Below are 20253 nucleotides of genomic sequence, written 5' to 3'. Positions count from 1 at the left end.
AGGTTTCTCTTGATGGTGGACTTGATGAGGATTGAGCAGTATACTTTATGCTCTAGGCTGATCCGATAAAAAATATTGTAATATTTATTCAAAAAAAATGTCAGACTTAGTTCGGTTCTCGTTTCACGATCCGTAAAATGTGCGATTCTGTATACACTGTGGTAAATGGGCAAGAATTTCTTCTCTGCGCACGCGCGGTGCGGAGCCTGTCTGTGTCTGTGTCAGTCTGTGCCCGACTCTTGTGTAGTTTTTTGACAAACGGTGGCTGCGTTGCCGTGCAATTTATTTCAAGTGTTAGATATAATTAAAAATGGGGGTCCCATCAGAAGTGCAAACAGAAGCTAATTCTATAGTTCACCAATTTCTGCAAAATGTAGATAAAGCGCTTGCACAAGAGTTTCTGAAGAAAACCAAAGCGGTAAGTCGATAGAAAAAACCACGTGTGACCGGCCACCACACCACACGTGTTCCTGAAATATATAACTACATTTTTCTGCAACCAATATTGTAATTAGTTCAAATCGTTACGATTTCATTATGTAAATAAGGAATATTTCGAGAGAATTAATAACCACATGTTGGTTTTTCGTATTTGATGATGTCGCGACATTTTGTCTGCCTTCCGTGTTCGTCCTGAAAAATGGGTCTGAATGTTATAAATTATCGTTTTTGATTAATGATTACTTTATAATTTCGTGGTTTAAGCTGATAGCAATTTATTTAAAATATTTTTCTTGCGCTATTACTCTTTATTAGGATTTGTATATGTAAATCTAAACCCACTTTTTTTTTCTTAATTTTAGAAACCTCGTGTCAAAGGTTTGCCGTCACTCACAGATATAATTCAAGAATTTAATAAGCACAAAAAACCCCAAAAGGCAGCAGCTGCAGCAGAGAGGTAATAATATTTTTTAAGGTTATGTTCACACACACACTTAGGGGTTATACATTTTACTTTTACTGAACTACCGCAATAGTTACGGACTTTGAGATTAGACTTTAAGGAATTGACGTTGGTCAGTGTATTCTTCCTGATTCACCATTGTCTTTATGGTATATATTTGGTCAGTGGGTCGTCTTATTTTGATTAACAGTATGTGTGTATGTAAAATCATGTTGATTACCAGAATGTGTGTACTTGACATACAAATAGGGTTATTAAAAGAATTTACTATTTGTTATTAGTTCTGATGATGACTCCAGTGAAGATGAGAAGCCACAAAAAAAGCCAGTTGCTCAAGTCAATGGTAAGGCTGCACCAGCTAAAAAACCACAAGACTCATCAGACTCCGATAGCTCTGAAGATGAAAAACCCAAAGCACAAGTAAGTCAGGGCTTTTATTTAAATAAACAAATTGTGTGTCTTCCATGTTATTATAATGATGTTAAATTTTCAATGAATCATTGTGATTTTAAACATGTTTTATTCGTCACTACCTCTGAATATAATACAATATTTCCATTAATCTAATTTTAAACTTTAAATAGCGATATAATAGTATGTATGTAACATTTTTAGGCTAAACCGAAACCAGCAGCTACTCCAGCCAAGAAGCCTGAATCTTCAGATGACAGTGACAGTAGTGAAGATAATGCCACATCTAAGCCAACAAAACAACCAGTGAAACCCAGTAACGCAGCACCCAAAATAGTTAAAAAGCAAGAATCATCTGATGATGATAGCAGTGAAGATGAGAAGCCCAAACCTCAACAGAAAACACCAGCTAAAGCTCCTGCTCCAAAGGTAGCACCTAAAAAGGCTGAAAGTTCATCAGACAGTGATGACAGCAGTGAAGATGAAAAGCCAAAGAAACCAGCTGCTACACCTGCTAAGCCAGCCGTTGCCAAGCCCACTATTGCTAAGAAGCAAGAATCTTCTGATGATGATAGCAGTGAAGATGAGAAGCCTAAACCTCAACAGAAGACGCCAGCTAAAGCTCCTGCTCCAAAGTTAGCACCTGCAAAAAAGGCTGATTCATCAGATAGTGATGACAGTAGCGAAGATGAAAAGCCTAAGCCCGCAGCCAAACCAGCACCTAAAAACCAAGTCAAAGCAGCACCGGCCAAAAAGCAGGAGTCTTCATCCGATGATAGCGATGACAGTGAAGACGATAAACCTGCTGCAAAGAAGCCTGCTCAACCTGTGAAGACTCCTGTTAAAGCAACTCCAGCTAAGAAACAAGAATCATCTTCTGATGACAGCGATGATAGTGAGGATGAAAAACCGAAACAGGCAGCTAAACCTGCTGCTAAAGCTACTCCAGCTAAACTAGTTGCTAAGGCAGCACCTGCTAAAAAGCAAGATTCTTCATCTGATGATAGCAGTGATGAAGACACTAAACCACAGGCTAAGGTAACAAAACCCCAAGCAACTCCTGCTAAACCTAAAGCAACACCAGCTAAAAAACAAGAATCCTCAGATGATAGTGATGACAGCGATGAGGATCAAAAAGTGCCACAGAAGGCCCTCCAGAAACCTCAGCCTACACCAGTGAAACCAGCTATTAAGGCTGCTGCCAAGAAAGATTCTTCTTCTGACAGTGATGACAGCAGTGAGGATGAAAAACCAAAAGCAATACAAAAAACACCAGCAAAGACTCCTACTAAAGCACCAGTCAAAAAAGCATCTTCTTCAGAGGATGATTCAAGTGATGATGATGAGCCAAAACAGAAAGCAACACCTAAGCCTGCTGCAGCCAAGAAAGCAGAGTCTTCTGATGACAGTGATGATAGTGATGAAGATGCTCCTCCTGCTAAAGTGGCAAAGAAAGAAGCCAATGATCAGGTAATTACCAATACCTTTACAGTTTAAAGAAATTAGAGCTTTTCATTATTTATATTTATATATTAATATTAAACGAATTCCAGGCAGCAGAAAATGGTTTTTCGTCAGGCAAGAAGAGGAAAGCATCAGGTGGAGATTCAGGTGGACCTGCCAAGAAACCCTACAGCAATTTCGTAAAGGTATGTAATCATTTTATGTGGATGTAAATGGTGAATCTGATCTAATTTGAGACCTTAGTTTAAATTTATACCCCCTTACTTACAAAAATCTCTAATCACCTTCTAAGCAACATTTTAACTAATCACTACTTAAAGCCTTAAGTAGTGATTAAATGTTAGCCAAGGCATGCTTAAGCAACGTTTATAAGTAAGAATTTTCTTAAACAGCCCTTAAGTATTACTTATTATTTAATTCACGTTTATAAGTAAGGCTGTTAAAACTTTAAATATTCTCAAGCTATTTATCATGTAAGGTCACCACTTGTTTGTATTTTGAGGTTTCTAGTTTGTGTATCCAAATATAACAATAATCCAATGTCTTTTCCTAGATGCTATATGAATAGGATATAGTTACATCTCAATTGGTTCAGCAGCTGAAAAGCAACTACTAATTCGGATTTATGCAGAAAATTGTAGGCTAGATTTTAATGTTTGCCTGGAAATAGTAATATCAGCAGCATATTATTGAAACAGTCTACATGCTAAATGCTTTGTATTTGATAGCCCAACTCTTCAGATACTTATTTAGTACTAGCTTTTGCCCGCAACTTCGTTCGATTGGAATAGTGACTACCAGCAGATTTTTGATTTGACCAATAGATGGCGCTATATGTCCGGAATAATTTTATTTTTTTTTGTAATAAAAACTATCCTATGTCCTTTCTCAAGTTTCAAACTATGTCTGGACCAAATTTCACACAAATCGGTTCAGTAGTTTAGGCGTGAAGAAAAGACAGACAGACAGACAGAGTTACTTTCGCATTTATAATATTAGTTTGGACTAGCAAACATCATTCTTTGTTTTTTTCTTTCTTGTAGTTCACATTTTGTGAAATCACATACTAACGCAATAATACATTTTAGGGTACAGTAAGTGTATCTACTCCCAAAGAAAAAGATAATGGAGTGAATAAGCCAGCTCCCTTCCGCCGAGTGGCGTCGCAACCTATAGAAGTGGACCCTAGACTTAAGGATAACTCATTCGACGCCAAGGTAAATGCCCCAAAGTTTGAGAAGCCAAGGCAACTCTATGATTATGCCAAACTTGGACATTTTCGCCCATGGCTTCATTGCCAGTGGCTTACTATAACATTTTGGGCATTTACTTTTCTGGAATAACATGTTCACCAGCATCACATAGGGTTGTCTTGGTTATAATTAAGTGCTTCTCTCTATCAGGAGGGTGAAACCCAAGAAGGTGAAGAAAATGAAGAGGAAACTGAAGGCAACACTTCTGGCGGATGGAACCAACGTGGGGGACGTGGAGGATTTAATCGGGGGCGCGGTTTCAATGATAGGGGTAGAGGAGGATTCAGAGGCCGTGGAGGAGGTGATAGAGGAGGCCGCGGAGGGTTCAATGACCGCGGGGGACGGGGCGGTAGAGGAGGTCGAGGTGGTTTCGACAGGGGAGGTCGCGGTGGCAGGGGTGGATTCGACAGAGGGGGCAGGGGTGGATTTGGCGATCGTGGAGGACGTGGGGGTCGTGGAGGCCGCGGAGATCGCCACTCGTGGGGTGGAGACAGGGGAGGATTCAACAAAGGAGGTTTCAATGACAGAAAAAGTTTTGAGGGAGGGGAGAATACTCAAAACAAGAAAATAGTATTTGATTAAGTAGGTGAGGTTAAATAATATGTTTGATTTGATTTCATTATCTTCTTAGTTTATGTAGTGTTCCCTTAGTTTGATAAGACCTTGTTTCTTAATCCACCAACCTTCATACAGCTTTTCAACCTGCAACTGGGAGTAACGTTAGAAATTTTATTTATAGAGTGGTTCACGTGGTTCATGGGGTGAGCGTGCTAATCAAGACTTGAAACATACTCGTGGCAAGTCGTTCAAGCATGAGAAGACTAAGAAAAAAAGGGGCTCCTATCGCGGAGGCGCGATTGATACAGGTGTCCACTCCATAAAATTTGAAGACTAGAATGCTTATGCACCCGAGCATGTCTTATGGTAAAGCATAAAAATATGTTGAATATTTTTTTGTAGTCAAATCGCCAGATCGTTTGTCAAAACGAAACTTGTTAAATTAATTTTTTTTTGTTTAAATCTTCCAATAAAGTTACATTATGTACTTCGCATTCTGCCCCTTTTCTTGTATTGAGTTCTCAATATACTGACATAGACAGGTAAACTGTATTATTTTATGTATTACAAACATGTGTCAAATAAGTTTTAAAGTAGTTTCATGTATTAAGTACCTAGTAAACTCATCTTAGGAGCCAGATAAAAAAGGCAATTATTTGGATTATCTCCGCCTGACATGCATAGCTAGCACATATGTTTTGTAATTTCAATCTTTATATTTTTTTTGCATACAGGTTTATTTTCATTCCTCAAAAGGTTTATATGGACATAAAACAGACAAATTGACAAACTTTCATGATGTATTTCTGTAATATTTTCTAAAATAATAACCACATTTTATAAAATGTGGTCTTATAAGTACCGGGTTTAGTACTGGGTTTAGAGCAATGTTCGCGACGATGCTTTATTTATACCCAATACTAAGACTGGTACTTTAAAATCCTAAAGATGAGATATTTCAATCGCATTACGCACGATTTGCGTAATTACACATAGCAAATTTTTATTTTCAATTAATGTTTGATAAATAGGAAGGCTTTTTTTTAGTTTTTGTTCTGGCCAACTGTTTCAGGTTGTAACCACTGATAATTTAAAATGATTCTGACTTCATTATTTTTTAAGTGTTATGTAAATAGATGTGTATGTAAGTTTATTTTAATTGACTATGTATATAGGTTAGTATAAGCTTATAATTAAAATAGATTTTAATACAATTCATAAGTAACGAGAATAAGTAACAATACAACATTGTATTTTTTTAAATATGTTTCTTTAAATAGTTCAATAAGCCCGCCTTTAAATATAAGGATGGATTGATACTTCATATTGACTTTTATTTATACGCCCACGCAACCCTCATAAATTCATAATAGGCACGAATATTTTCTTTATAACAATCATGCCGAATGCATAGGAGATGTATTATGAAAGAATATCATAAAGAAATATAATACTAAGAATATTATAACTAATACATAGCTGTCCGTCTGTCACCAGGCTGAATCTCATGAACCTTGCTAGTCGATAGATCCATATACATCTCTGCCCCCGTTTTTAAGGGTTTTTAAAAAGAGCGTGAGCATTCGGACCTCACGACCCGAGGGTTTCGACTCCAAGGTGTTCGAAATTATAGTGGCTTACCTCAAAATCAGCCAGTGTTGGAGCAATTCTATTCCTGACTAATTTCTCAGTACCTTCAACCGAGGATATGAAAGCCGGTAAACTGATACAATTTCGAGGAGGCTGAGACCTCCCATATGAATGGACAATGTGCATTACTGCCTACTGCCAAGCTCGGTTCTTGAGGGCTAAAGAAGTTTTTTATCTTCATGTTCTTTGTGATGTCTGTGCTGTTTCACGTCAGATTGACATATTTGCGTTGTCAATGCTGTCATTGTCATCAGGGTCTTTTCACTTAGTACATTCTTAACTTCTATGGACAAAAAGACTCTGGCAATACTTTCCTCTCTTCTCAACAGATGGCGTATGTGTCGCTTACTTGATTTTATTGAATTTTATAAAAAATAATAATAATGATTATGTTTAAGTACTGAAGCTTACCTTTTAGATTAAATGAAAAAGAATATAAAATAAAATAAAGAAAAACAGTATCAATTTTACTTTGTAGCAACACTGTAAGAAATTGGTGTAGAATCCGTTTCTTTTCATGCATATTAAAACAATTCCAAGCTGTTTATTTCTTGATGTATTTGCCTTATTTCTGTTTGGTTCTTTTTATTTTATTTAAATCAATCTTAAGATTTACTAATATAATCATCCCCGTCCGTCATCCCTCGTTACATTGCAAATTTAAATGCAAATAAAATATTAGTACATATTTATGAAAATAGAGATAGAATGGAACGTCGCCGGTGGCTAATACGTCCATGTTGCTTTTTTTCCCGTCATTGGCGATTTGTCAATACTATCGTGTTTTTCTCACCTTTGTTATGCGTTTTGAATTTTCAATCTTACGACCTGGCTTTGTTTTATGGACTTTTGTGACTGTGTTTTATTCTGTTTACCTGTGCTCTATCCTGGACTTTGACGACCGTACCTTGTTTTTTTGCAAACCGGCATTGATTTTTGGATTTCGATTTTCTACAATGACATCGGAAAAGAAATGTTGTGTACCGAACTGTGGTAAGAAATTTTGTAATATAGTAGTCTTTTTTGGCTTCTACTCTTTTTTGTATTAAAGTTTAAATTTTATAACCTAATAACATAATTCATAACCTTTGCTCCGTTGACAAATTATTAGGTTAATTAATAAACCAATGGTTCACAATACCAGCTACTTCAGAACGAAATTCCACGTGGTCGGAAACTAATCCGTGCTATGTGGTTTAAATTGCACCAGCTGTCCCCCGCGGTTACGGTCAGTTGGTCGTCTTAGGCACTCACATCTTAAGATTTTCTTATGGCTTAAAGGTTGGTTGTGTAGCCTCGGGGCGCTATGGAGCAAGGACTTAGAAAAAAAAACGTTTTTTTTTCCGTAAATTTGCCAATTTTTTTGCAGTATCGGGTTGACCTTTCCGAGTTATGGGCATTTCATTTTTGTTATTTTTGAAAATGGTTTATATTTCCAAAATGGTAGCTCGGATAAGATCGTTTTCGGGAAAGAAATTGTTGCTGTACTCAAAAGTCATGACATCGTGTAAAAAAAACCCAGCAAAATTGAGAAAAAAAAAAACAACATGATAAAAATTCTAAGTGTCGGTCGTCGTTACAGCTAGAGCAACCATTTTGGAAATATAAATTTTATTCAACTCGTATTTACATTTTATATTTAGATTTACTTAAAAACTATTCTTTTATCAAACCTAAAACTAAAAGGCATAAAAAAGAATCGTCCCCATCACTGTCGACTAGGAGCGTGCCCAAGAGGCTGACAGCATTACCTCGTTGGATCGCCATGCTGATCCTTTGTCCAAGGTAATAGCCAGCCTTTTGGTCACTTGAAGCGTCAGCCAGCCGCCTAGAGTGTTCTTTAAATAGAATGTGGGCACTCGGACCCATTTGAAATATAAATGGTTTTCGATAAAATAAGAAAAACATAAATGGCCCATAACTCGGAAACAGTGCATTGTAGGACCATGCTTCTCAGATCGTAAATGGTTGCTACAGACAAGGTCAAACCGAAAATCGGCAAAAAAATCGGTAAGTTTTCGAAAAAAAAGTCTTAAAACCTTTTTTTTTTGTTTTCTTTGCTGCTCATAGTGCCCCTAAGCGTATACTCCAACTCCTACACTCCGCCCCTAAGACGACCCACTGACCTAAACTTAAATCTGGCTATCATATTAGATATTTTTAAATTTAGTATTACTTAACATAATAAAATACCTTCCTACTTAATATTTTCTTTCAGGTTCGGAAAAGGAAATCCTGCACAAATTCCCTAATCCTAATAAAGATCCTGAACGCTTTCGAACTTGGATTTACAACATTGGAGGTGACATTCTAGCCTTAGAGAATGACATAATCTTTAAACGGCGTCGAGTATGTCATTTGCATTTTGAATCACATTACCATACAAGGAGCAAGTTTCTTAGTGCTGATGCTGTACCTCGACTTGGTTTACCTGGTAAAAAGTTTTTCAATTGTAAAATATTTATACATAAAAGTAAATATCTTTTAGTTCAACTTTTTAACCAATTTTATAAAATTACAGGACCCTTTATAAGAAGACCACCTCTTATGGACTTAACAAACCAAGGACACAACATTATTCCTGCTGAAGTTATTCCACCTCAGGCATCTACCTCTAGAAGTAACAATCCTGATATTCTTCCACCTCAAGAATCTGAACAAACTATCTCTAATAGGAAAATCAGTAAGTGTAATTTCTTTGTTGTTGATATTAAAAACCAGATTATATGCCATTTCATATTGGTATATGCATTTGCACCATTGTCATGCATATTTTACTTACAATCTTGTGATGATGTAAAGGAGATGGCCAAAAAAACACCCAGAGTCGACAGAAACTTCACATGCATCATTAGATTCAGTATAATGTGTGGATTAAAAAAAGTATGTCATATCACCCAAAAACCATGGGGTTCTCTTTTTATGATGGTTTTTCGATCAAGAATTTAGGTCACGAAAAAGTTTACCTTTACTGTTTGCTGTTTGTTAGAAGTTTACGATTTGCAAAATTATTTTTTTGTTAGATAAGGTATACTTCCCAGATATTCCCATAGTCATCAGGTCCGGATCTGATGATGGAAACCCTGAGAAATCGAGGGCAACTTACGAAAGTTGTAGGCGTAAATAGGGTAAAAACTTGACACTCAGGTGTATGTCTACTAGCACTGTACAAAAGTGGAGGCTTAAAGTTGACTTGATGATGGAGACCAGAGAAGATCGAGGGAACTCGACGACTGAATATGTAAACTACCTCGTGTTTGGGCTTATATTATTCGTATTGACGAGAACTTTCCACTAATGCGGATAGTGACAACTATACTTGTCACTAAAGAACCAAAAATAAAACTTTTTACAAAAACACTGACTTCTGGGCAGATGCACCTAATAATAGTTTTTTTATTAACCTTTGCCAGTTATAAAGGTTGCACATAACTGGAAAACCTCTCCAAGTATATAAGGTCGGTGCTTAATCGTTTCTGGAGTGGTTCATGTCAATAGTGCAATGGGTAGGGGTCAAACTCAAGACCTTTTAGTCACCAGGCAAACTCTGTAACTATGGGGATATTACTATTGGCTTGTATAATGTTAGTATACCTTGTTTTTTTATGTATCAACATAAATTCAACATAACCTATTTTTGTGAAAATATGATATAGCTCCTATACCCCATGGATTTCAGGCTGGACTTTTTGGCACCATCAAAGATCTATCATAATGAACCCATTGGTACCCATTTCGTTGCTGTCGATTCTGGGTTTTTTTACTAATTGAAAATTTGGCCATCTCCTTTATTCATTCCTTAATGAACAAAATTAATGAACAGAGCTAATCTTAGGAAACACCTAGCTACAAAGCTGGCTTTGAACTCTGTCCAATTGATACCTTTTCATATTGATAGTTTTAGTAAGAAGGGGTAATTTTTTGATTGAGTGAGTGAATACAAACTCACTTGCCCTAATGGATGTGGAATGGTTTATTTCTGCATTTCACTATTAAATACTAGTTATGCACTATATTAATTTATTTGCTGCATTGTTGGTTCAAATTCAAATTCATTTATTCATTTTGTGAAACATGGGTGATTACAGGTGTTTTAATAGGTTAATGTGCAGACCATGTCCCGCCGATAGGCATACAAAATTATTTTAAGAAATGTCAATAATATAAAAAAATATGAGTATATTCATGTCAAATTAAAAATTGTGTCGATAAAGTCATGTAAATGTCATAAGTATTAAAAAAATATATAAATTATCATCAGAATTTGTCATTCAAATAATCCTTGACTGAATAATATACCTTGTCTTTTAGTAGCTTGAAGAGCTTATTTTTAAATTCATTACTATTCTTACTATTTCTAATATCACAAGGTAATTTATTATATAATTTAGGTGCCATTGCATAGACACTTTTATGAGCAAAAGCAGTCTTAGTAGCTATAGTTTGTATCTTATCTGAGCGACGTTGACTTTCTACATGACTAAACAAGTGCATGTTGGTTCATAAGTTAACTTACTGTTTTCAAACACATTTAGCTGACTCTTGCTTTTGTTTTCAGAAATTACCAAACAATGGGTTGACAACAGCAATGAACAAAATTTGGCAAAAGAGATTAAAAAATTAAACGCAAAAAATATCTCATATAAAATGAGATTGCAAAAAGCATTAAAACTGTCCTCAAATATCACGTTTCAAACTGCCTTAAAGAAGTTTAAGACTTTAGCTGCACTATTTACAGTTATGCAATTCAGAGAAATCTCAAAACCAAAAATGGGAAGGAGATTCACAAAAGAGGAGAAAATTATGGCTCTCAGTGTATATAAAATGGGACCAAAAGCTTACAGATGGTTAAGCAAAATATTTGTTTTACCATCTCCAGTGACATTAAGCCGAATGGTATCCAGGGCTTCACTTAAACCAGGCATTAATGAAAATATATTTAACCAATTAAAAAAAAAAATTGGCAAAATGAATGATTGTGATAAGTTGTGCACATTGATTTTTGATGAGATGGCACTCTCACCACACATGCAGTATAATCCGAAGAAAGATAGAGTATTGGGTTTTGTAAACCACAATGGTGAATCAACACGGAAAATTGCAGATCATGTTTTAGTTTTTATGATTAGAGGTGTGATGAAAAATTACAAACAACCCATTTATTATTCATTCTGCTCAGGCAGTACACCAAAAGAAATTTTGGCTGCACAAATAAAGAAAATTATAAAACAATTGCATCTAATTGGATTTACTGTTTTAGCCACAGTGTGTGATCAAGGCACATCCAACACAAGTGCCATAAATTATTTAATTGAAGAGACTAGAGGAGAATATTTAAGAAAAAATGAAGAGCCACGGAATTCAATATTTGAAATTGATGGCAAAAAAATAATTCCTCTATATGACATACCACACTTATTAAAAGGGATGAGAAATAATTTAATGACCAAAAACTTAAAATTTACTTTGGATGGTGAAGTAAAAATCGCAAAATGGGAGCACATAATGTTATTATATGAAAACAATCCTACATATAAAGGCTTAAAAATAATTAAAAACCTCACAGAAAATCACGTAAATAAAGATAAAATACCAAAAATGAAGGTGAAATATGCTTCCCAGCTATTCAGCCAAACTGTGGGAAAAACTATGGGATATTTAGCTGGTAAGTTTATACTAAAGTCTATAAAGTTCCACCTTTGCAGGCAGCCACCACAGTGTAGGTGATAAGAATCTAACTAACATCCATCTCTAATTGCATCACTGCTTATCACAGCTGCTTACCATCAGGTTGTCTCGCAGTAAAACACTGTGTTAATAAAAAATATTCAACAGATTCTTAACACTCATTGTTGTAATGTTTTGAAAAACAACATTATTTTTTGTTTAAAAAAAGCGAATTTGGTTTTATCATTTGTACTATACTCCATCTGTAGTTTAGGTAGTTAACTAAAGGTAAACAATTTTGGTATGACTTTTAATTTAAAAATAAAGTACAGCTAAAAATAATTGTAAATAGAATAACAACAATTATTTAATGTATTGGACGATTATTTTAAGCAGCAGTTTATTTGTTTAACATGTATTTGTGTAAAAAGTCCTATCAAGATTGTTTAGTTAGTTAACTACCTGAACTGATGGAGTATGCAAACAGCATTTGTTTTACTACAACTATGTTCTAGTTTGTGCTTAACTAATATTTTTGTCTGATTTCGCTTTTCAGAGAATGGCATACTACCTGAAGAAACTAAAGATACTGCAGATTTTATTATCTTTATGGATAATTTATTCGATTCACTAAATGGGAGCATGAAGAACTCAGACAACAGATCAGGAAAAGATTTGTTACGAAACGTGACACCGAAATCACAGCATCACAATGTTTGGATGCAAGCAAAAATTATTTTAAATTCCATGACATTTGTCACATCCAAAGGTAGTGCTAACACTGTTCCTAGTATCAAAAATTGGGTGAAGACTGTTGATAATATGATATTATTGAGAGAAAAATTATTTAATGAACATCAAATTAAATCATTTTGGTGCAGACATTTAAACCAGGATCCCATTGAAAACTTTTTTGGTAGCATAAGAAGTCATGGGGTCAGGAATAACTCGCCCACCTGTGATGGGTTTGAAGCTGCTTTTGCTTCTCTATTAATTAATAACATGAGCAGCAATTATTCACCAGGGTCAAATTGTGAAGAGGATTTTTGTTCTGTTCTGGCTTCATTTGATGAATTAATTTTTTCTAATAATAAAGAAGCAAAAGAAATCATCCAAGTGGACTTCGAAGATGTCAATGATATCATAATAGAAAATTTCGATTTAAAAAAACAGGATCCTAGGAAAATAGCTCAAATTGAATATATCACAGGATATATTTTGCGCAAAACCAAATCAATTTTCAAAAAATGTAAAAATTGTAATTTAAATTTATTTACTAATGATCCAGATAAAAATAGGTACTTGTTGTGTCGTGAATATAAAAAGGGAAAAAAGTATTTGTGCTACCCCAGTGAAAATTTAACTAAATGTTTTTCTGAAATCCAGGATGTTCTGCACCACATATTGCGAAAGAGAAGTCATATAGACAATTTAAAAAATTATATGAAAACAATATTATATATTAATGTCAACACTCAATTTCTGGTATGCAGTCGTCACTCCAAAGATTTAATTGAATATATATTTGATTTTTCTAGCAGATTTTTTGCATATAACTGGTGTAAATGGACCAATAAATTATTAAATGGAATTAGTACTACCAAGGATGTAGATCCAAATGATGATATTCAAAATGAGGCGTCAATATATTATTTAAAAAGACGAAGGTCGGTACGGCCTAAATAAAGTAATAAGATGTGTAAATTTGTGTTTTATTCAACGAAACCATCTAAAACAACATCCAAAAAAATAATATGAAATGAAACCCTGTAGACATGCATGCACACATGCAAAACAAATGACTACGCACACATGCACAGAATAGATGTACCTCCGTCGTTGGTCACCAGATGGCGCGTCAAGGTAGGTTAAGCTGATGACTCTATACCCTATATATTAATGTACTCTGTGATTGTCATTGTCAAATATTTAATATAGTCTACTTGCAGGGTGTTTGTGATTAAACAGATTATTTCGAATATAAATCACAATAAAATAACTTAAACAAACTCCCCACGTTTCTTCTCTTGACCATCAGTATGTTCCGAAACATAAGATCGGCGGTTGTGATCAGTAATAGACCGTTTAAAAATTTTGGTCATAAAAGACAACCTATTCCTGTTGTGACCACATTTTGGCATGGTTTCCTTACATTCACGTTCATAGGATTAGCTATTGAGTGGAAAAGGTAAGAATAAATTATCAACTATACTTGGGAAAAGGCTAGGTAAGTTTATCTCGTATATTAACCTGTGTTTGGGTCTAAATTCCATAACTGTAGGAATTTTTGTTAATAGTCTTTAGATTATTTTAATGTGTATAGCTATACAAGTAATTATTTAATATGTTTAATTGCAGAATCAAAAACTTTTTGTTTGGCGATAATAATGAAGATGTCCTTATCAAGAAAACTGACAGTTAAAATAAAATAATACATGATGACAACTTTAGGAAGCTCAAAGAGGTACTTTTATCTAAAATAGCTTTTAAGTAGGTAGCTAAATATATTTTGCTTTTCAGATAAATAAAACTGTGATGTTATAATTTTTCGAAAAGCCTACAAAGTGTTGTAGCTTGTTCACAATAATAATAATGTAAGTAGTTAGGTTGTTGTAAATACTAGAATGATACTATTAAACAGAAAGTGATTTATAAATGTAATTAATTGAAATAAAATATTTATATACATCTCTTATTCTTATTGTAATATTTCTTGTATAATCGCCAAAATACTAACAGAAGGAAATTTTATATTGAAGTCATGGTAATTTCAATTTTTCAAGTCATCGGTTGGAATTGTGTTATCAATCAGTTCAGAGATCCCAGAGATCGTCAAACTAGATGGGGATTGGGTTGCCCAGGCAGGTGATAGAGGAAGATGCGCAGCTCGAGCACTTCTATATATCTATAATATAAAAATGAATTGCAAAATGTGTTGGTAAGCGCATAACTCAACAACGCCTGGACCAATTTGGCTAATTCTTTTTTTGTTGTGTTTGTTATTGTCAGGAGAAGGTTCTTATGAAAAAAAAAATAGGGTAAAGTATAGAAGTCAGTTGACGGGAGCGAAGCCGCGGGCAAAAGCTAGTACTTCTATAATATAGCAGTATGTATAAATCTAACATCTTATTTTGTACCCATATTCTCTACAAAATAAACAATTTGATTTGACTTCACCATAGTACTCTGTAGCATGCATTCTTTCATATAAAAAACGTCTTAGTAGAATATGTTTCCACCAGTATACCAATGAATATGATTGGTGGATATCAACCTCGTCCGTAGCCATGTAGAATAGCACATCTGTGGAAAAGCGGCCATATGCCATGCTGCGAATATGTAATAGCTAAGCTGTGACCGTTTCCATTGTTACTAAGTTGTGTTGAGGCACAAACATCCTTACTCTCATCTACCTGCCTTATTAGTACAGTAAAAAACATATCTTAATAGATTACGTTTTCACCAGTACTATGCTATGTGAACCAATGAATGTGATTTGTTAATCAAATGCATCCATAGTAACGTAGCATAGCACACCTCTGGTAAAAAATATACATGTAAAGTTTTGAAATTGTGTATATTTCATACGTATTCTTTTTTCTTCTTGTCTGTGTTATAAGAGAAAACTTTTCCTGTACCCAGTTAAAAAGTAGCCTAACTATGGCTTTACACTATCTGTGTACCAAATAATTTAAATTGATTCAGTCATTTTGGCGTGAAAGCCAGACTGACATAGTTACTTCCGCATTTAAAGAATTGGAAGAACTCACATCTGTTTAGTAATCAGTGACATAATCTAGGAAATGTAGTATCTTACATGAAAATTGAATGAAATTCTAAAATTGCTTTGGGGTGTTTTCACACTGTCTCCAAGGCTGCTCTGTGTGTCTGCAGACTCTACTACAGAAAATAGTTGATGATTACTATAGCTAGTAACGTAACCAAAATTAAACGTTATCTTGGATTGTTTACTTGTATGTTACAAACACATGACGCTGTATAAGGCCACGTGCAGTGTATGAAATTATCTAGACACACGGCAGTGTGTCCGCCAAGTTCGAGCAAAAAAAGCGACACACCGGCCGTGGGTTATATTACACGAACCATTTCGGGCCAAATTCGACCCCCCTGTAACTCAAAATCTATTTTATTTACGCATATCAAATTTCTAGTATCTGTTGAGACCCCCTCACTTATCTAAAATACAAAATTTCATTAATATACCTATTGTAGGTCTTGAGATATTGACGTCAGAAAATCGCTATTTTTACTATACACTCACTGACTGACTCACTGATTCACTGACTCACTCATCAAAAACCTAGACCACTTCCAATGGTCGTATTGACTTGAAATTTGGCATGGAGGTAGGTCTTTATGTCAAGGTAAAGGGAAAAATCTGAAAATGGCCAAGTGTGAGTCGGTTTCAAAATAATGAAGGTGTTTTATACCCGGTGTAAATTTATACCCCTAAGGAACTAAAACGAACTAAATTTATATAATATATCTTCGAATGGTACAAAGGTTTGTATTCAGTCAAAGTAAAGTAAAAATCTGAAAACGGCCAAGTGTGAATCACTTTCGAAAATAACGAATGTGTAACTTTGATCCACGAACATAATATATGATAACATTTCATGTCAGTCAGTTGGTAAATCTAGTCCATTTAGTTAATCTAGTTCATTTCTTTGTAAGAAACATAGTGCATATTAAAAAATCTAAAAGATAGTATAAATGAGACATTTCTTTAACTAACTTCATCAAAAGAAAAAAATAAAATAAACAACCTTACAAAAATAAATGAAATCCCACCCAAAACAAAAATGTGAAAGACTGCCACTTTTTAATGATGTTACTTGGCAAGTTTTCATACACCTTGTTATAAACCTACTAAACGCAATGAATCAAGTATTTAATTTTCGATTAAAACTTGCCAAGTAACATCTTTAAAAAGTAACTATTTTTAACTGAGGTATGTGTATGGAACTTGGTACTTATTCAGATCTTACTTCTTTTATAGGCGAAGCATTCCCATATTATCGAACTTGGCAGTCTTTCACATTTTTGTTTTGGGTGGGATTTATATTACATAACTCTGAACTCATAACTTCTGTGATTCCTCGCTTTCTGGCCAAACTGGATACGTACGGAGTCGAGAGATGTCGCGAATTTATACTACGCTAGTCGTTTTCTCGTTATTTCACCAGGGTCCCGTGGAAACTGCTACCCGTACCGGGATAAAATATAGCCTATGTTACTGAGGAAGAATGTAGCTTTCCAACAGTGAAGGATTTTTCCAAATCGGTTCAGTAGTTTCGGAGCCAGTTGGAGGTAGTAACAAAAAAAAGGCAACATCTTAAAATAAAATATACTTTATTTAGGTAAGCCCACATATTACTTATGTGTTATGCTAATTGCAATAAAGTAAGTCTAAATAAATAGTTCTTAAAATTAAGATTATTACCAACTGTAAATATATAAGATTGCGAAAATTTTATTCATCTACATCATATTATTACAAATAGCAGGATAAAAAAGTAATTAAACAATCTAATGCATGAAATTAATATTAAACTTTCGGTATAATCTTACAGGAGTACCTACTTGTTTATAAAAGAAATATTCTAATTACTTTGTATGTTGGTGCACCAATCAATTGATACTTATTTATTATATGTATTCGTATGATAGATTATATTGTTATAGTTTATACTCTGTATAATTGCTTTGTTGATTTACAAATTAAGGACTACTGTTAATGTTAGTAACAGTTTACTGCAACATTCCGGAAGCTGTATACAAAGCCTTATTCCAAATGTGAAGTATCACAATACTGCCAGCAATTTATAGAATAGTAGTGAAAAGCACCAAATTGTTAATTATAAAGTAGGTATTATTGGTAGGTACACAAAAGACGCAAGAAATACTTGTTACCTGTGACTATTTACAACTTATAACATCAAATTGGTAAAAACATAGAAACAAAATGACAATGTCTCTGAATTCAATGACTAGTTTTTAGTATGCATTTTTTATGTCAAACTCACTCTACTTTTTACTTCCATGGCAATTTTGCTTTACGTATTGGTATATGAGATTGTATAAAATTAAAAAGAAACACAGAATCGCTGCATGATAATGTATCGGCATATTGTAAATAGCACTCAGCACTCCACGCTGTTTATCACTGTTTAATTTTGACGCAGGTTCGACAAAAGGTTCTGGTGTTCTTGTTGCACGATAGCTAAATCTTTCTTCTTGACGCTCACTTGAGCTTTGCTTACTTTCGTTAGTAGTTTGACTTGTCGCTGTCGTGGCGTGTGCTACCTGTGGTTCATGTTTTTCTCCTGCATGAAGAACCTTTTCAACATCACTTATTTGTCCCGATTTATCATATCCTTCAATATTAATCGGTATTGGAGTGACCCTACCTTTGACTCCTGAACATACGTCTAAACTCTCCTGCAAATAACTATCTATTTTGCTTAGGTGCTCAGAGATCAATATATTTGCCAATGGGCTTGGACCTCTCTTTATTGGTTCATAAGCCTCAAGATTTGCCAATGGGCTTGGACCTCTCTTTATTGGTTCATAAGCCTCAAGATTTGCTAATGGGCTTGGACTTCTCTTTATTGGTTCATAAACCTTAAGATTTGCCAACGGGCTGGTGCCTCTCTTTGTTGGTTCATGAGCTTCAAGATTTACCAGTGGGCTTGGGCTTCTCTTTATTGGTTCATAAGCCGCAAGATTTGCCAGTGGGCTAGGTCCTCTCTTTATAGATTCATAAGCATTAATTGTATTTGCAGTTTTTCCCTTTTCATTGAGTTCCGATTCGAAAACATCTTTGTGCAAAAACGATTCTTTACACGTGGAGTTAACAAAAATGTCACGGGACTCGGAAATTCTACTTTCTTTAAATACAGGTTCCAAGTTATCCTTTTCAAGTAACTTTTCTTTGCAAACTGAATTTACAATTTTGTAGCTTTGTAAATCTTCAAAATTATCCTTAAGATATTCAACTGGACTTTTTTGTTGAGCCCTGTACATCTGAGATGGTGTAAGCAATCTCGGAGAGTCAAGTTCTGGCGCCACGGGAGTGAATTTAACCGTAATGACATTTTCGTTCGTTATTGTTTCTGTTTTAACGATATCATCGACATAATTATGTCCATCGGTAACAACGCTCGGTGAATCAGTGATGTCATGTCGTGACGATTTTTGAACTCGATCTACGGTCACCTTGCTGAGTAACTTACCATCTGTACTTCTTATGTCGGAAAACAGCCCTCCATCGAAGTGGAGGGGCGTTTCCAACTTTCTTGTTCTTTGCGGCGAGGGCGTATTTAAAGGAGGCGTGATAGGAGAAGGAGATACGGGACGAAAAGTAGTAGTCATGTAAACAGTGTCAGAGTTATACATTATATGCTGAGGACTTCTAGCGGGCGTGTGTCTTGCAAAAAGGTCGACCTCCCTTGGCGAAGAAACTTTGTCCTTCGAGGTTCTTTTTGCACACCTGTAAATAATATAAATAGTACAAATGAAAATAAAATATCTACATATATTAAATAGATGTATTTTTTGATTCGTATTATTTGTGACAAATTCGGCATCACTGTCTTGCGCATCTTTTCAGTTCTATCTCTATAGTTCTATATCTAGGATATACATTATGTCTCATACAAAAAAAAATCTACAAACAAACATAACAACACGAGTTACAATATCAATTAAAACATAATTAAATACATAAAATAGCCAAAACTACTCAAACCGTTTCATGAAAGCGTTTCTACAAGCAGATTATGTAGGTAAGGTTGATAACTACATGGATCAAAACACTCTAAGATAATCTTCCTGAACTTTGGGAAGTTGAATATATTAAATACAATCTTTATATGTACACGTCTCAGTTATAAACATACACATAAGATAATATAATAATTTTAATGAACGCACACACATGGTCACTGTTATTGGTCAAGGGGGAGCAGACTGGCAGCGTATGACGAGCTTTGTATAAAGACGTGGGTAAATCAAAACTATACATCAAATTATATGTTGCTTCACCATCAAAAATATGTTTTGTGAAACCTACTTTCGATATAAATGTCAGTGATTATCATAAAACGTTTTAATGGATTTCAAATAATTAATGGAACTAAAAGTTCTCAGTCATTTATATGGAGTGGTTATAGGGCAAAATAATGCGATAAAATTAATTAGGTAACCGCACTTGGAATTAAATGTACAAACAAATCAGATTCCAAATAGAAGAAAATGTAATCGTAAGATGATAAAATTATATTTATGCAAGTGAGTCATCCAGACGAATACGTTATTGAGGCT

At 34.6% G+C, this 20253-nt stretch overlaps 2 protein-coding genes and 1 long non-coding RNA gene across 12 annotated transcripts in view; 2 read left to right on the top strand and 1 right to left on the bottom strand.

Moving 5' to 3' along the window:
* Positions 1-202: 202 nt before the first annotated feature.
* LOC124630311 (nucleolar protein dao-5) lies at positions 203-5914 on the top strand. Of its 3 annotated transcripts, none has more exons than XM_047164161.1 (7): positions 203-418; positions 804-898; positions 1186-1324; positions 1520-2785; positions 2869-2964; positions 3868-3996; positions 4772-5914. In XM_047164161.1, the coding sequence occupies exons 1-7, from the start codon at positions 311-313 to the stop codon at positions 4925-4927; spliced, it is 1989 nt and encodes a 662-aa protein (XP_047020117.1). In that variant the 5' UTR covers positions 203-310; the 3' UTR covers positions 4928-5914. The 3 variants fall into 3 exon arrangements, with proteins under 3 accessions (XP_047020117.1, XP_047020116.1, XP_047020115.1); XM_047164160.1 differs by lacking the exon at positions 3868-3996 and adding an exon at positions 4183-4614 and having other exon boundaries at positions 209-418; positions 4772-4868; XM_047164159.1 differs by lacking the exon at positions 3868-3996 and adding an exon at positions 4183-4618 and having other exon boundaries at positions 210-418.
* A 7905-nt stretch (positions 5915-13819) lies between these two features.
* Positions 13820-14595, top strand: LOC124630400. Its single transcript, XR_006984424.1, has 2 exons — positions 13820-14095; positions 14266-14595. It is a non-coding gene; the product is annotated as an uncharacterized LOC124630400 (long non-coding RNA).
* A 2668-nt stretch (positions 14596-17263) lies between these two features.
* LOC124630767 (PDZ and LIM domain protein Zasp) overlaps positions 17264-20253 on the bottom strand; it is a 33003-nt gene continuing 30013 nt past the window's right edge. For all 8 annotated transcript variants that reach the window (XM_047164755.1, XM_047164757.1, XM_047164758.1 and 5 more), the window contains one exon: positions 17264-19420. In XM_047164755.1, the coding sequence (XP_047020711.1) occupies positions 19343-19420 (78 nt within the window). In that variant the 3' untranslated portion in view covers positions 17264-19342. The remainder of the gene's footprint in view (positions 19421-20253) is intronic.

Source organism: Helicoverpa zea, chromosome 5 (assembly GCF_022581195.2).
Source record: "Helicoverpa zea isolate HzStark_Cry1AcR chromosome 5, ilHelZeax1.1, whole genome shotgun sequence".
NCBI classification, from domain to species: Eukaryota; Metazoa; Arthropoda; class Insecta; order Lepidoptera; family Noctuidae; genus Helicoverpa; species Helicoverpa zea.
Note: the sequence above shows the minus strand (reverse complement) of the source record. Positions and strands in the feature narration are given on the sequence as shown.